The sequence below is a fragment of the Larus michahellis genome, chromosome 8 (assembly GCF_964199755.1).
Source record: "Larus michahellis chromosome 8, bLarMic1.1, whole genome shotgun sequence".
Classification (NCBI taxonomy): domain Eukaryota; kingdom Metazoa; phylum Chordata; class Aves; order Charadriiformes; family Laridae; genus Larus; species Larus michahellis.
In genome coordinates, this window is record NC_133903.1 from 13,604,988 (window position 1) to 13,622,905 (window position 17,918).

At 42.9% G+C, this 17,918-nt stretch overlaps 1 protein-coding gene across 1 annotated transcript; it reads right to left on the reverse strand.

Annotated features, from left to right (window-relative positions):
• Window positions 1–330: 330 nt before the first annotated feature.
• Window positions 331–16,686, reverse strand: HAPSTR1 (HUWE1 associated protein modifying stress responses). The gene is made up of 4 exons (XM_074597066.1): window positions 16,281–16,686; window positions 15,338–15,418; window positions 10,878–11,153; window positions 331–2,660 (listed from the first exon to the last, which is right to left on the reverse strand). The coding sequence occupies exons 1-4, from the start codon at window positions 16,498–16,500 to the stop codon at window positions 2,416–2,418; spliced, it is 822 nt and encodes a 273-aa protein (XP_074453167.1). The 5' UTR covers window positions 16,501–16,686; the 3' UTR covers window positions 331–2,415.
• Window positions 16,687–17,918: the final 1,232 nt, after the last annotated feature.

A 17,918-nucleotide genomic window follows, 5' to 3' on the forward strand; every position in this document is an offset into this window, starting at 1 on the left:
AAGTAATTTGAACAGGCTCTGTGTATTTGGGCTAGACCAGAAGCACTGTTACAGTTCAGTCCATATATGCAGAACTGATACCAACATGTTGTTACCTTTACCACATGTAATAGTAAAGTGTGTTAGAAGTTGCGGAGCATAAGCATCTTAGTTGTACAAGCCAGTTAATGAATAAACAGAAGAGCTGAAGAATGGTTCTCACACATGTCCTTTCTGTTCAGGACTCCAGATTTTTCTTCTGGAACAGAAAAATCCCACTGCCAACAGCCTAATAAATACTAACAGATATATTTAGATACCATCTTCAAAATCTTTGTTGAAAATGCAGTCTCCAAATGAAAAATAGCTTTATGCAGTATTAATATCTTACATAAAATAAGTCTTATGAATCGTAGTTAATAGCAGTAACTGAAATTAATGTATGTTGAGTCTTCGGGTGATGTGCAAGTTCAGCTATGTAACACAGGTGCGGGTTTTGAACAGTTCTTACCATCTTGCTTTGAACAGTTCTTACACTTGTCCCATGATCTACAGAACCTCTAGCTACAGTACTGTGCAACTGTTGACATCTTCAAGAGCTCTTAGGTGTAAGGAAATTCGATGGAAGCACCACAAAGCAAGGAAATTATGCTCTTAGAGAGCCTTGAATTCTGAGAATTTAACACATCACTGCTGTCTTGCCTTGACTATAGAACACCAATGAGAGGACACCAGGGTAAGAGGGAGCAAAACTACAGTGAAGTCTGCTTCAAACAGGGAAGATAATACAAAAAAGATCTGACTCTACAAGCACATAAGCAAAAGTCTTGAAGAGCTGTGTATTAACATGGAGCTCGAGGTGCCTTAACTTCGCTAGAACATCACGATTTTTTTAGTATTGTGAATCTAGCATAGCTGCATTTCATCCAAGAATCAGCCTACGCTTCCAGTTAAAGCATGCATACCACCTCACTAAATACCTCTTCCCAACTTGCAGGTTTGGAGCTCTTCATTTTCTTATTCCTCCTGTATCATCCCTTTCCTAGGCAGAGATTTAGAGGCCCTAAAAGCCAGAGCTCTCCACCAAAGACTTGCTGCATCTACATGTAAAAATAGTTAGGACACTCTTTGAGACTGACACATATCCTTCCCCATTCAGAAACGGATTTGCAGCACATCAGTCTTGATCTCTAGTTCAGTTTTAGATTATGCTTAAGTTATGGCAGCCAGAGTTCAATCCTATGAATGTAAGCTCAACACAAAAAGAAAGCCATTTATCCTTTTTAATTCATCCTTACGGCATGTTTATCCAGAGCTTTATAATCAACTTCCAGTTTTAAATTATTTTCTTAGCACTTCATAGAACCCGCGTGTCACTCCCTCCAGAAAGGGAGAGCATCACACAGGGTCTTGTTTTAAGTTAGTCCAAGCTTCCACATGTGACCAGAAGTCTTACTTGTTAGAACACACCCCTTCGCCAACTATTCCCCCTCACTCCCTCTCCTCCCACCCCTCCCCAGCAATGGGCAATTACTTCACAAGAAATGCAAAATGGGATATGGGTGTACACAAAACCTACCCTTCACTAATACTGAACAGAAAAGCCTATTTTTCCAATTACAGGACATCTTTCTCTAAATTTAGGTCAGCATTGGTGCAGTCTGCACTGTGTATGATTACCACGAGGATAATACCAATAAGTACATATATTTTTCTCAAACTGATTTAAAAGCCTATGAAGTTAATTGGGGAAAAGTTTAATATTGCTACTTCAGAGCACTAAAACACACAAAGTGAATCCAATAAAGATCCTTGTATTGATTCAATATTAAGTATTAATTGCATGACCATCATAGCACCTCTTTACATTATCACACAATCACCAGAATTATCAACTGCTTTTAAAACTAAAAAGGGTACAGTCCAATATTTATAACTTGCACACTGTTACTATATAGAAACTAGGTGCATGGTACAGTGCTGCAAAAATGGAAGCCTGCAGTTTTGACAAAGATGCCAAGTCATGTTGTAGACAATTTCAGTCAAACTGGCAATACTGTTTAAGCAAATACTCAACACAGCAGGAAATAAAGGACAAAAAAAAGCATTCTATAACCAAATAAACATCTGAAATTTCCTTTCCCTTTAAGAATACAAGTAAGGTCACTTTTAGCCTTGGAACGGATACATGTTTGCCTATGATGATCTTGCTAACTACTACACAATATCTGATGTCCTCTGCTAAGAATATAGTTTAAGAAAGCCGCAGTTACAAGAGGCATCTAATGTAATATCTAAAATTTCCTTTATGGCAATTATTGAATTCATTTGTCTTAAACAGTGAATATGGAAAGATGGCCTCATGTTTCCTTTTCAATAGTACTCTGAGGATCAAGTGGCTTTCAAGCAGCATGGTGGGTTTGAAATTTTTGCAGTTTAGATCATTCTGTTGCGTTTATGAGTTGGTGAGTCTGTAATGACATCGCCACACTGGGCTGAGGTACGCTTTCTAGTTCCACCATTGTCCAAGTGGAGTGCCATTTCTTCTGATATGAAAGTGTTCAAATCAACATCATGGAGTCCATTTCTCCTTCGACTAGCATTGGAGCCACTGCTCACGTGAGTGGGCGAGCCTGGGGTACTTGAGCGAACACTTATACTAGCCATTGCACCACTAAGACCTAGGGGGAAAAAAAGAAAGAGTATTTAGGTCAAACAGTAAAGAAAGTTTATTTCCCACGTGTGGCAGAAGAGACAACACTTGTCTGACTTCTAGTGAAACATTAAAGGCACTTCATCCTATTATTTGTACCACACTAATTTGAAGTCCAGACCACACCTTCCCCGCTTTTACATATAAGAATCTAGCGATTACTAAAACAGCTTCTTATGACATTAAAAGTGAGTTTATGCACCAGGTTGTATAGCACACTATGGCAAACTTTAGCTCCATAAGCATGACATGCTATGCAAAGTATGTGTACTTACTCCAGTGCAGACTAATTCAATATAAAGGCTTCCCACTAGACCAATAGTTACACAGAAGGAAAATCCCCTACCAAGGGCTTTCCAGGTTGACCTGCCTTGGTCTGGTTCTGAACACCACAACCCTGCTTCCCTTTCATTCCCTCAGTCACTCCAGTTCTAAGGAAAACCACAGTATGCCAGCAGATCTCAGGCAGGCGTATGCCATATCTAATTTTTAAGTGAAAGTTTTATTTCATGGCTGCTGCTATTAGCCATCATGTGAGTATTATCAGAATTCAGAAGAGCACCTAAAAAATAACAGATAAGCCAAGCAAAACCACATGACAATCCCTCAGAACTTGCTATTGACAGATCTGATCCAAAACACTGTCACAGGTATCCTGCAATTACTCTGGTTTGTGTTCAGGTTATTAATAAAATGTTTAATTAAAGCAGAAGTTTTATTTCTTGTAGATACAACACCATAAACAAGAAAATCATTAACTTAATAAGATTTAAACTTTGTCTTCAGTAATGTTACTATTACAACAACTTTGCAAAAGCAGGACTTTCTAAACGATAAGTTTAGTAACTAGTACACACTAGTACATGAAAGCCTAACAATTCTCCTCAGTTTGGAATTCAGGCTATATTTGTAGATAAACAGGAGCCCAGAGAAGACAAACATCTTTGCTATAACAACTGCTTCAAATCTGAGAATTATTAGGAAAGTACAAAAACATCTGTTGGCCTAGAAATAAACTGCCAAAGCAAGAGTCCTACAGGATGAGATCTACATCTTTATATTTTCTAACAATAAGAACAAGCAAATGTTAATCTGTCCAGGAAGATTTCTGTCTCAGTAACCTTCAAAACCTTGATACTCTGAGGTTTTTCTCCAGTCTTAAATACTCTATACCTTTGTCCAGCCATAAAACATAAAGCCACTTAATACAAATCTTCATATATGGTCATGTAGGCAGCCAGAAGTCACACACTGACAAATAAAGCCTAACAAAATCCAATCTGTTAGTTGCTGATCGGCCAAGTAACCAATTTCACAGGCTCTGTGAAAAGAAGACCACCAGAGCTACTAGATCTGCTGCCAGAAACCACAGTTAGAAGATAAATTCTGAAGGCATCTGAAGGCATCTGCAGCAATGGCAGGCTGATATATATACAAGTCAGGACAGAACAGGCCAACCAACTCCACTCTATTGCACATTACTGTTGAACAAACATTTAAAGCTTAAGTCCTTGTAAGAGCACAGGATATACTTTTACACAAATTGGGCATTATCCAGGAGCAGCCACTTATGATGCTTTCTTAGAGCTTTTGCTTACAGCTTTAAGTGGTGTTCCAACGCAACTCAGAAGCAGTCTGAAGTCTGATAGGGACCCTGCAGGTTTTATTCATATTAAAGTCATCTTTCATTCACAATGGCAGAATGCATTTAAGCAGCAGAAGCTGCTTTAGTGAAAAGTTAATTCAGAAACAAGGTTTGTTCTGCTACTCCCAGGATTAAGGTCAAGTTTAAATTCAAAACCATTATGAAAAGAGGTTGCCATACATCTACCAAAGGAACTAAAGCAGCTAATTGGATGACACAGATGTACAAAAAGCCAATGGCAAAAAGCCAATTCAGATACCATAACTTGGATAAACCACCAACATGCAAATTTTGGGCAGGTAACAAATCACTTCACAAATGAAAGATAGCAGCAAGTTTAATTTCAACTGGCATAACATACATTAGAAAAAACATTAATTCATCTGTACATTTGAATTGGAAAAAAAAAATCCAACAGTGCACAGAAGGCAACATTGCTTCAAATCCAAATTGACTGCAGAGATTTCCCCCCACATAACTATTCCAAGCAAAATTGCTCTGAACACAGAAGTTCAGTGTTGTTACTTCCACTGCAAGTCAACAATTTACACCACTTCAGTCATTTACTCTTAAATTACACAACTCACAACCAAATGACCAATATACTAATTCAGTTTATCATGACACTTTTTCATTATGTCTAGTGCCCAAGTAACAAAACAGAAATTATTCTGTAATAAACCCCAAAACCGACCTGTGATGTGAGAATACATTTTTTTGGCATCACTCAAGAACTATGTTTTGAAGTAAAGCCTCTTCAAGTAACAAGCATTTTAAAACAGTAAATACAGAAGTCAGAAAAGATGCACCTGTCATGTGCTGCAGCATATTCTAAAACAGACTGCCAAGGTTTGCAAGCCATGCCTCAAGTAGGCATTGACTTTCCAATATGTAGGTAATACTGAATCATTGTACATTTAAATACAGAAACAACCTTCAGGAGAAGTTAAAATCTTCACTCAAACCTGACATCAAAGGCAGGAGAGTAGTTTTGAATTCATTTCTATACAGACAGGAGTACAAGGATTTTGCATCACAACACGGACTTCTAGTTGCAGTTTAATCTTGCATCTCATACAGGTATTTCATATGGCACTAATGAGTAACAGTCGTTACTGAGTATGCTAACAGACTGAGTGACAATTTGCTATCAGTTACTGGCAGTTAACCATATTACATAGCACTACACATCAATCCAAGAGAGCAGAGCTGTCAAACGAAACATTTAGATCACAGTTTAGGACTGGGTAATCAAGCCAACATGGAAGAATCAAAGAAAATTCGAGGTATGCACTGAAATATCAAGTTGCCATCTCATGGAATCAATGTCTTTGAAGACAACCAGCAACAATTTAAAAGATCTATTTTTTTTTTTGTTGACAGAGAAAGCATCTTTCAAGAGCTGTGATCCACAGTTCATTTTTTCTTGGAAAGTTGTTCTAACGCAAAGAGGAAATCTCAGAAAACCCATTTATCGTGAATTACTCTGAGTTTAAGTTCTCAGTGGACCCAGATCTCTTCCCAAAGCATTTAACCATTCAAAGCAGTAAAGCAAGCAGTAAGATACTAGGAAGTAATAAGGCAACATGACTGTTAGCAACACCATTTCACAACCTCAAATTTTTATGTTGTGATTAACATGACCTAATCACAGGCACATCAGTTTTGTCTATACAACAGGAGAGAGATTCAAACAGCTACTAAAGTGTCTTTACTTCTGTCACAATCTCATGACGACCCCTGAAGACTCCCACTGCTTTCTACAGGAGACATTTCCTTTTTTGAGAGGCCTTTAAGAAAGGACATGTGGCTCTTTCTCCCTTTTTAAACTTGACAGGATTGAAGTGGAGGGTATATCCGAAATATCTTGCAGCACCAACTACATTCTCACTCCTGCCATATCTTTCAGACAAGTCATCAACAATATGGTGTTTCATAGCCAGCAATTTCACAAAAACCTGCTTTTATCTGAATCTATGTTCTAAAGCTTTTATTATAGTACTAGTAGAAAAAGCTGCAGTAGAGAAGAAATTGAGACCAATACTAGCTAACTTAGTAATAAGTACTCTCCAAAACTATCAAGTGATCGAAATGCTTGGCTAAAAAAAATGTTTTATGGAATATGAAATAGTTAAGGTAAATAAGACTGTCAACTCAAAATTAGCAAGTTTATGAACTCTGGCCTAACAAACTGAAAATACTGTTTTATCTGCACTATAACCATGTCCATAATGAGTATGAGTTATTGAAGTCACTACCACAGCATAATATACTGGATAACTAGTGTTCAGTATAGTAACAGTAGTTAACTATTGTTTTCCAGAAGTATCAGGAAGTATCAAAAAGAACATTCACGCTTAGATAAGTGTGACTAAAGCAGGAATTAGTTAATAACCCCAGATAAATACAAAATGGCATGCAGATAGATCCTTGTCACTCTGTCATACTCACCCTTTCACAGTACTGCTCAGAGAGCAAGTTTTAGCAGTACATACCAATACACAACTCTGATAGCTCTATATACACACACAACCTTTAAGTTAAAACTCTTTCAAACTAACCTGAACTCTGCTCTCCCATCTTCTCTTCCACCAACTGCTGCTTCTCCACTCTGCTAACAATTGCTGATGTTTTATATTGCAGTTTAGTATTTTGAGACAAGAACAAGAAGGCCTAAAGGAAATTCAGGCTCTTTAGAGGGACCAATCCCCACAATTATACATGCTAGAACAAGGGTTCCCCCCGCCAAAGACTGAATCACAAGTGATATACATCAACATTAAAGCGAAGGAGCTTTACTAACATTCCTTCATTGCACTGTTGCATATTCACATCATTTTTAGTGAAGAATGCTCAAGTCTAACGCATTTCAGCATTGCCCTTCCACGCTTGCTTCTTCACCCTCCTCAAATCATAGCATCTTCTCCTATTATGCTGGGAGAATGGTTTGTAAAGCATGGAGCACATCCCACATTAAAAGACCAAACCATCACTTCAGACATGGACTGAGTGTGCACAGCCACCAGCACTGCAAGGCTTAGCATGCTAGCTACAGCCAAGCAGAAAATGACCTGGCAAACATCAGCTTTTGGGAATCTTATGACTATTAGCTCAGTTTGATGTAATTCTGTCACTTAAAACTCTTCTCTTAAAGAACTAGATATGGCAATACACATTCAGAAAGCAGCTGAAGATCTATCCATACCTATGCTAACTGCAATGACATTTTAGGGTCTGGAGGAAGTTGAAAAACCCAACTCTATTTGAGATGTTGAAAAATAAAGGTATTTATCTTCTACTGTAACATCTTAAAACGCTAGGCTTCATCAGATGCCCAGTTCTTGAAGTTTCAGAAAAATCCACTTGAACGTCAGAGTAAAATAGCAGATATAACCTTGAGCTAACTACTCGGCTTTTCCTGAAGGCTTTAATTTCTTTTCAGTTCAAGTTTCCAGACATGTTTTATTTCAAAGGTTACCCATCAGCACATTAATAACGGAAAGCTGATATTAAGGGCAAAGATATTTTTTTTTTTATTTACCAGAGTTTAACTCTCTCAAGAGGTTACTTAGTTCCAAAAACTCATTCTCAAGTACCCTTAAGTTACACTAAAGATTTCAGTAACAGCTGTACAGCATACATGCCATAGAGCTAGAAGAAAAGGTGGATCACATATACCTTAAACATTCTTGGGTCAGTATAGGATTTTTTGTCATGATCATTTTGCTTTTAGATACTATAACAAGTCTTGAAAGCCGCCCAGTAAAGAAGAAAAAGTTTCCTTACAGCACAAAGACCACTTACTGATAACCAATATCATAAGAACAAATTTTGGATTCAAAATCCCTAGCTGTAATCAAGAAAACTTAACTATCTTGCAGAGCTATAATATAGGTTGGCTATATAGGTTGGCTATAACACAGTTGGAGATAGAAGAAGCAAGGTTAAAAATTAAATTTTAGCAGATTTCTCTCCTGATGCAACATACCATTTTAAAATTGTATTGATACCTAAAGATACTCCTGTAATGTTTTATTTAGTCTAGGACACACACCTAGTTTGATATTCCAGGAAATATTTATTATTAGCTACCTTGTTACCACAGCTTCTGTCAAAGTTTACACTACCAAAATACAGTTATTTCTCCCATCAAAGACCAAGATCAACAAGTTACAGGACCATGGTCTTTAGACATATATTGTACCTATTTCTGAGAAGTCAATAGAACAGCTCAACTTCAACAGAGCTTTATTTGGTGTCGTAATACGACACAGATTCATAGCTATCCCTGCTTCACTAAAAGAGACCTTGCTTAGGGCAGCAAGTTTTAGCATTACCCATCAAATCTAATTCAGCCCACCCACATCACCAATAGAGAAATACTCCCTTTCCACGGGAAGCCTACCAACACAAAACAAAGCCTCACTCCTTTACATGCAGAAATTCCCCTTAAAGCCTAGTCCTGAACACTTGTTGAGACTGCTACTCGCTAACATCAGGTTTTCTTATGTTTTCTCACAATGCCTAGAAGCAGCAAATCACTTTTAAACAGCCTGCCAAAAATGAAGATAAACACAGCCCTACAAAGGGCATTGATTTACACACACCTGAAAATCCTACACAGGTTTCAAAATCAAAGCATAGTTCTGAGAAGCCCTAAGATAAATAGGAAAATAGTTTGGGAGATGGTTTAATCGCAGCCTCCTTAATGTTAAAGAAGGGGAGAAGCTGGAGGAACACAGACATTGTAGGCAATAACCTAACAACAGTTATGAGGCCAAATACAAGCCTAGTCACTAAAGGATTTGCACAAAAGCATTTATGTCAAAGACCAGATTGAAACTGATATCAAGAGAACCTAATCCCAAAGGTGACTGACATGTGATCTTGTCAACCAGCTGATGAAGGGGGAAGAGTGCATTTTAGCCCCTGCAGTGCCAGTACAGAGCGCAGAACTTACTACAGTCCTCATGACCCTGTATTAGGTTATGAAATGTAAAAAAACTTCATAATTCATAGTTCAGATTCCCATGCTATAGAGAAGTGACTTCCATAAGCCACTGCTATACAAAACAGATGCTAAGAAACAACACAAGAACATGAAAAGAGGCATGTCGCCAATAAAAATGCTCCTCAGTTTACTCTGCTTGAGAGTTCACTGTACTGAAGTGAGTCTACCCAGCTTACTCTCACCTGAGATCAAGCCTTTATAGTTAAAGCCAACTGCACACTGGCTTCAACCAGTATTTTTTATAAGAGGGTGTTTATCACATCATTATCAGGTGAGACCCAGCTTCTGCAGTTCTTCTCATGAAGTTAGCTTTACCTACTGAATAAGCAATACTGGTACACAGAAACCTCTAGCTAGCTTCTAATATGAGAAGGAAAACTGCCAACACCTACATGACTGGGTGGAAGCATGCTTGATTTAAATGGCAACAGAGCAGCAAACAATACCAGAATTAAGCTGTCACCTAGACAGTAACAGTCTCTGGCTTATGTATCTTGAAAAGCCACCACAGTATAGCAGAAGCAAGACCACATTTTCAGGAATCCACTCATCTAATTAACTCATTAATTCCACTCCCCCATTGAGAATACTGAGACAGTAAAAATTTCACTTAAGTTTTACAGGTTGTATTTCTAGATGGCTTGAATTTTTTTACTTTTAGAATGGTCTGCAATTTATACCTCAAGATATTTGCTACCCTTTGGAATTTTAGAAAGCATTAAACGCACAGCTGAACTGCTTCATTTCACCTCTGGGGCAATTTAAAACACATTTTTTCTTTATCACTTGCTAGATTACAGTCCAGTGCAAAATAAACTACCGAATATTCATATCTGGAAAGGAGAAAATATGCATCACCAACACTGTTGGTGATGACAACGAAGGAAATTCCGCATGACGCTGGAAGACATTTAAGACTGGAAGTGAACTAGAACTAAGTTCTGAAGAGGACTCAATTATTGCAATGATGCACAAGTGAAGTACCCTTTCCAGGGTACTTTAAGTAGAATGCTAAACCATATTATCCACTACATACAACAACTACAGTAAGGTAAGAACCCAGAAACAGAAGCTTCAGACATCAAATTCCCTCCCCAACCCTGCAAAAAATTGCTAGTTATTTGCTACTAGTCAAATCTTAATATTTAACTAGTTGCTAGCATAGTATTATCATTTTCCAAGAATTCTGTTTACTTTAACATTGGTATGAATGCCAAGTCTCTTCATGCTTCAAAAACCCTACCAAAAGTTGACACTTAACTCTTGAGTTCGCAGCTACAGAATATTGTATAAAAGTGAGGTTCAGAGCTGTAATACCTTTTTCTCATTAGAAATATTTGACCATGCACCTTTTTAGTAGCTACATGCCTTATACATGCGAAAATTCCCCTAGAGAATGAAGGAGATGCCTTCAGCTGGAACACTGGGTACATGACATATTATGACACCAATAATGGCCAAGGGCCCGACATGCTTTTAAGAACCCCCACCCAATTTTAACCAGGTAGTATCGAAAAAGTTACTGTTACCATGCAGAGCTATGGCTTCACGGAAGGGTTGCAAATCAGTCTCTACAGATGAGCTAGTTTCTGTTGAAGTAGCTCGGTTAGGGGAAACTACAGTCAGTCTTGGGGGAGCTCTAGAATTCCTTGGAGGAGGAACTTTTCCACATAGGAAGCTGATCAAGTCTTCTCTACGAATAGTTCTTCTGCGTTTTTTAACCCAGGCTAACACATCCTTATTCCGACGCTGATAGCCAATTTGAATTCCTACATCAAAGCTTCGCTGATGGGCATCCACACTTTCTGCAAGAAGACAGAAAAAAGCTTTCTTAGTAAATGTTGCAGAGAGAGCAATGTATAGTACAGCACACCACCGATAGAGCTTCCTGTCAACCACGGGAAAGAACATCATTTTCTGGCGGTTACTGTAACGCAGTACCAAGTTAGCTGTAACAGATTAGCTAGCACTGAAGAGGAGTCCTATTAAACCTAAAGAGAATATTAGTAAAAGGGGTGGAACTCTTTAGCAAGGCAAAAAGTCAACAGCAACTCAAGCACCACCTAAATAGCGTTTATTATACTTTGGGTCAATAGTACAGCACTGGTTACAAAACCATATCACATTAACATCAAAAACACTTTGAGCTTGTTGGTCTGAGGAAAGCACATAAATCGGACAACGCACTTTAAGAGACAGGCTCTTGAAGTGCATGAGTACAGTCCCACAAAAACAAATGGAGTAACAGCTTTTGTCAATTCTGACAGGTAAGAAATTTTCAGAAGTCATATCTCTTTAGTCCCTCTAGTTTTATCTTAATTTCAATTGCAGGAGGCCATAATTTTGAAACGACTTAGAATACAAGTGTCCCCAATGCCTTTCAATTAGGCAACATACCATTTACAACGGAAGTCTAAAAAAATTCCTTCCCCATTTTAAGATCCCATTGTAAATTTGATATACAAAAGCTTTAAATACATATTACTTGCAATTAAGCCTTCTACAACATGCAGTTTCATTTTCCCTTGATGTAATTGGTCACCTGTGCACATCAGGTATACCCATGTCTCTAAGAAACTTAAATGCCTGGTATTATTACATTGCTTTCAAACTTCGGTAAGTACAATTCTGGGTACTAGTTTGAGTAAATGTCACACAACAGTAACAGGTGGGACAAACCATATTCTCTACACAATTATGCTCATCTTGTTTGTCACAGATTTGTTATCAGAGCTTTGCCAACAGCTATTTCAGTTTTATGAAAATCAGTGCTATGTTAGCTCTTGCTCCATTAAAAGACATCAACATATCCACTCCAATTTCATTTATTTTATCTCCATAGGTTTTTTTTTAATCTGGCAGAGCTGATTAAAACAGCTTTTTATATTCTTGCTTTCCTAATGAAGTCCTACATAGGAGCCATTTGCCCAGAACAATATTGAGAGATTTATTTAAGAACAGCTGTCGAAGATATTAGTTTACAGGTAAACAGTGACATACACATCTGATCTAGTTTTCTCACACTCAAAAAACACAAAAATAATCACTATTAAGTGCTATTCTTAGACTTATATTCTAAGGCACCATTGCACAGTCCACAAAAGACAGCACTAAAATGTACACTATCAAAGAGCAGCACTTCAAACATAACACAATCCACCAAAAGAGAAAACATCTCAAATTGATCGTAGCTAAATCTTGGGGCTTTTAGAATATAAGCTATACAAGTATACATAGTGTACACTTAACATGTTAGTTACTTTTACATACTCTAAGAGTATTTTGCCTATGCTGCTTTGTAATTAAAAGGCTAGAAGATTTACAAATGCTAATTCCTGTGAAAGCAATGGCAACATGACAGATTACTCCTCCAGCCATTTTCTAGTCCACAGCAGCTAAGGCTCCAATGCACTCACTAGTAAGAGCTACCCAAACGCTTTGGGGATAATTTGGAAACTGACAATATTCCTTTAATCACTTCCTGAAACACCATGAGAAAGTCCTTCTGAGAGGTGAGGAGCCCAGCTTTAGGTCAATAACCTGCTTTCCTTGTATACAAGAATGCTTTACACAGGACTAACTATGAACTACTTATGAGGTCAAACACACTGACTGATGATGTAGCCTGGACAAATTTCAAGCGTCATTACCCTGGGAAAGATTAGATTTTTATGGTAAAAGCTACAGTTACTTTGTTTACAGTTAAGCTGGCAAAATGTAAGCAGTCAAGTTGCCTACATTCTGAAATTACTAAGTCAAAACTAAAATTAACAAACATTCACTTTTTTTTTAAAAAACAAAAATAAGGTAAATCATAGCCTCAGAAGTCTTATTTTAATATATGCCTAAAACTTTCCACAGTGGCCTTAAATTCTAAATCCTGCGTTACAAGCCATGCCTTCCCTTCTTTAGCGCAGTCTGGAAGATAATAAAGTGTCTTTAAAGGAGGCCTCTATCACCAGCACCAACCAGAAACTCATGATCCAAGACCTTCACAGTGTGGTGTGATATTAAACTTCTAATCTATTTTCAGAAAAATGCTGACATTCAAGACATCATGGCTTTCTCCTTATGCACTGTTCTTCATATAGCTTGTTACAAGATTTTTAATGCCTCAACATTCCAAACATCAGAAGCCAGCTGACAGGGCAAGGGGCAGTTTGTGGTGTTCGATTTACCACACCAAGTACTTCTCCAGTGTTTTCACAGAGTTCTCCAAAACACAAATAATACTGAGTATGTGAGAAACAGCAGGAGATTTTTAAAGAGCCACATTCATCACTAGGGAAGGCAAATTCACATTAAGAGACTTCAACTTGCCTAATATGCCAGTGACAATATGGTTCCACCCGTGTTCAACAAATTTCCACCCACTTGGAATTTAATTTAAAAATTGAAAGATGATAGTTCTAAATAACTGAGGTTCTTCATCACTTCTTAAAGATCCATTTTAAGGCAAGATTTGTTTCAAGTGCTGCTTTTTGAAGTATTGCATTACACCCAACTAAAGACAGCTTCCTACTTAAATTCTAGTTTCCATAATCACCACCATAGATACTCTTCTGTTAATCATATTATTGCAGAAAAATAGTACTCATTTTGCCTATAGCACAAGTAATCAAATGATTTAACCAAAAATGAACACCTTTAGTCTTCTCAGTAAAGATGCTGCAAGGGATAGCAATGTCATTTGTTAAAAGACGACTATAATTATTCCAGATAACTTATTAACATTACTCTGCTGCTACTCTAGCACCATGCTCAAGTGACTAGTGTCCCAGACCATATTCTAGTGACCCACTCCCTCAGGCCAACGCCTACCCTTGTCATGTGATGTGCTGACCCCCTGTATGACTTATGACACATACACAACATCCAAACGCACTTTCTGCAAAAGCCAAGTCTCTGGCAGCAAGCATTATGCATCTACATTTCCTCCTTGCTCTGTCCACATCTGTCGGAAACCCGATCAGCCATCACAAACATGTTACCAAGTTCAACTGCAAACCCAAAGTGGGAAAACTGGTAACAAATGAAAGAACATGCAGGTAGAGCTATAAATAACACTGTACAGACCAGAAAATACACACCACCCCACAACTCAAAAAAAATGTCAAACTAAGTCATAAAAACAACAATTTGGAACTTGAAGGTTTTTTTTCCTTCCTAGGAATGGAAGACGGTAACAATGCCAATCGCACTGTGCCAATTTAAGCCTCCACTAATACAGATATCATTTTTGTACAATCTTTTAAACAACCTAGAAACCAGTGAATGATTCTTCTGCAGACAAGAATTCTTCTTGTGACAACGCAAAGAACAGCAGAGCCCAGGAGCAGATCCTGACAGACAGAAACACAGAGTAAAACAGCACAGCCATGTGCAGAGTGCATTCTTACCAAAGTTTCAGCTAACACTGCTTTCTTACAGCCACCCCAGACACAGTCATAGTGACATTCTAGTGCTTAAAATAAACTGGGAGGCTTACTTAAGAAGCCTCACTGTCACAACCAGATAAAACCTTTTGTCACCTAACACCTATGCAGAATTTTACAAACGCAAAACCCAACCTATGCTTCACTGCAAATGTACGTTATTATACTGATATCCCAACATTTAACACACCATGGAATATACAAAGTGCAGGAAATTTAAGTACTGTTTAATAAGCTATTGCACACTTCCCTTGAATCCATGAGAGCAAGCCACACATCAGAAACATCCTTTTTCAAGGGTCTCAAAATAAAACATCTTTTAAGTTATTAGTCACCGACATGAGGCAACAGAAAAGATTCAGCTATCGTCAGCTAAAGTGGCCCAGGGAAAACTTGCAAGATTCAGGAAGCAGTCTCGGGTTAGATTTTATCAGGGTGAATAAGAGACATTAACAGGCCCTGCTTATGAGTAAGCCGGGGCAGGAGCAGAGCGGGGCCCGGCTGGGCAGGGAGGGCTGCCGGGGCAGCGGGGGGGGGGGGGGGCAGCCCCTTACCTTTGTAGAGGTTGGTGACCGCAGTGGCGGCGTTCTGGAAGGGGACCCAGAGGGAGAGCCCCGGCTGCTGGCACACCCGGTCTGCAGGGAGGGAAGGACACACGCTGTTTATTTTGGAGTCACCAACTCCGAACGGCCATGTTAGGTTTCGCCATTTTGTTCCACCTTCCGAAGGCGACACGAGATCAGGGCCGAGAAGGGCGGGCGGGCGGCTGGCCCGCTCCCGGGCGCCGGGCGCGACGGCGGCTCCCCCAGCCCGCCGGGGGAGCGCCCGGCCCGGCCCCCCCCCCGCAGCCCCCGCCACACAATGGGGCCGGCCCCTCACTTCGCCATTTTGTCGGGAGCCTCTTCCCTGGGCTGGGCGTCAGGAGCCGCCGCCGGCAGGGCCGGGCTTCCCGGTCTGCCCCCACCCTTCCCGCCCCCGGACCCCGCCGCTGCACGGACATTCGCGGGTCTCGCCCCCGTCGACCGGGACCCTCCCGGCGTGGCCCCCCGCCGAGGCCGCTTTCCTCTCCGCGGCCGGTAGGGCCCTCCGGGCCCGACCCTTCCGCCAGGCCGGGGCTGGGGGTGGTTCCAGGCCGGGCCGACGCAAGAGGCGGCTCCGCCGGGCCAGGCCGCTCCGCTGGAGGCCGCGAAGGGCGACGTCCGGGCAGCGGCCGCGGTTCCCCCCCCTCACGCCATTTTGTTTTCCCGTCTGCCTCTATGGAGGGGCGCGGAGCCCCCGGGCCGGAAGCCCACTCCTCCCCCTGCCCAGGCCGCTCTCGCCGCCACATCCCCTTTGTGACGCCGCGGCACCGTTCCCACCCCACCCCCGGCGGCTCGGCGATACCCACCCACCCACCCCTCCCCCTACATACCCCGCCGCCAGATCCCCAGGCCCAGCCTCGGCCCCGAGCCCACCGCGCCCCGTCCCGCCCCAGCCGTGTCCCCCCGCCCCGCTCACCCTTGTAGAGCTGTGCCACGGCGGTAGCCGAGTTCTGGAAGAGGTGCCAGAGCTTCTGCTGCTTGTGCTCGGGCTGCGCCGCCGCCTCGTCCTGCAGCTCCGGGGCCAGCGCCTCCTCCTGCTCGGCCTCAGCCAGGCACTGCCGCTCCCACTTGCTGAACCAGTGCTCGGGCCCGTGCTCCTGGATCTCCGCCTCGCCCTCCTCCTTCTTGTCCTCCATCCTCCGGCCGGCTCCGCGTCCCTCCTTCTCCTCCTCGCCGCCGCCGCCGCGCAGGCCCGGCCCCGCCGGACAGCCGCGCTCGCCTCCCCTCCGCAGCCAGGCCGGCCCTACCTCACCCCCATGCTCGCGGGCCCGGCCCGCCCGTCCGCCGGCTCCAAACACACTGAGCGCCGGCGCCGCCCCGAGCGCAGTAAAAGCCCGTCGGAGACGCCTGGGAACGTGCAGCCGCCCAACGCCCGCCCCCGCCACGCGACTGGACGCTATCGCCCCGGCACCGCCGGTTTGAACGGCACCCCCGCCTCTGATTGGTCTGTCCGCCCGTCCGTCAGGCGCGGCGTTCCGCGGGGGGCGGGCCCCGCCGCAGGATTGGCTGTGCCGTCACACGCCCGTGCGCGGATGGCGGCGGCGGCGGGGCGCAGGCGCGGCGGCCTCCCCCGCCGCGGCCCGGTCCCTCCCCCTGGCTTGATGCGCCGGGCCCGGCAGCGGCTCCGCCCGTCGGCGCCCCTCACCCCCCGCCCGGCCTGCCGGCAGTGCCGGAGGGGGAGGGGGAGCCGGAGCCCCGCGGCGGGGCTGTGCAGGCCGGGGTGCCTGCGGGGGCAGGGCGCTTCTGCCATCTTGGCGCTGGGGCCTTCCCCAAGCGGGGTGAGGCGTTGCCCCGCCTCGGGCTTCCCCCTGCTCAGCTGCTGCCGGCGGGGACGAAGCCCGTGGGGTGGCGGCCGGCCGCCTTGCTGCCCACCGGCGGGGCAGGTCCCCGCCCCGGAGCGGGTTTCCTCCCCCCGGCCTGCGGGCGAGGCCGGGGCCGGGCCCGGGGGAAAATGGCTGCCGCGGCGGGGCCGGGCCCAGCGCCTGAGGGGGCACGGTGTCAGCCGGGAGGGTTGCGCTGGGGAGTCAAACCCTCGCGATCCCTTTTCCCCCTTTTTACACGCTTTTAATATTTACCATTTCTTGTGGTGTATTTGCACTGTGCCAGGCAAAATTCCAACAAACGCTATGACAGAAATCACAGCTTCAGTTGTTTACCTTGCACTTTCTTCAGCATGCTACTGTGAAAATCATTTTTCCGAACTACTCCAGCTGCACCGCTCCTCTCGGTCAGAGCAAAGCTCCCAGTGTGCTGGCCAAGCCATGGACTGGGGCAGAAATGGCAGGAGAGTGCCTGGAGTTCCCCCTCTGGCCTCCATACCGTACTTTCAGCTCTTGGTTCTGTTGCTCTCGTGCAAAGGCTGGACATACCCTCTGTCCCGAGTTCCCAGTGCTACTGCGGTGTGTGCAGTGGCGGTGGTAAACCTTCCATATTGCCAAACTGGTGTTAAACACAAGCTGTCAGCCCGGTGTAGCCATCCCACCCTGACCCACTGGGTGCTAGAAACATTCAACGACTTCATGGACTGTTTCCTCTGACAGCCTGTTTTATTCAG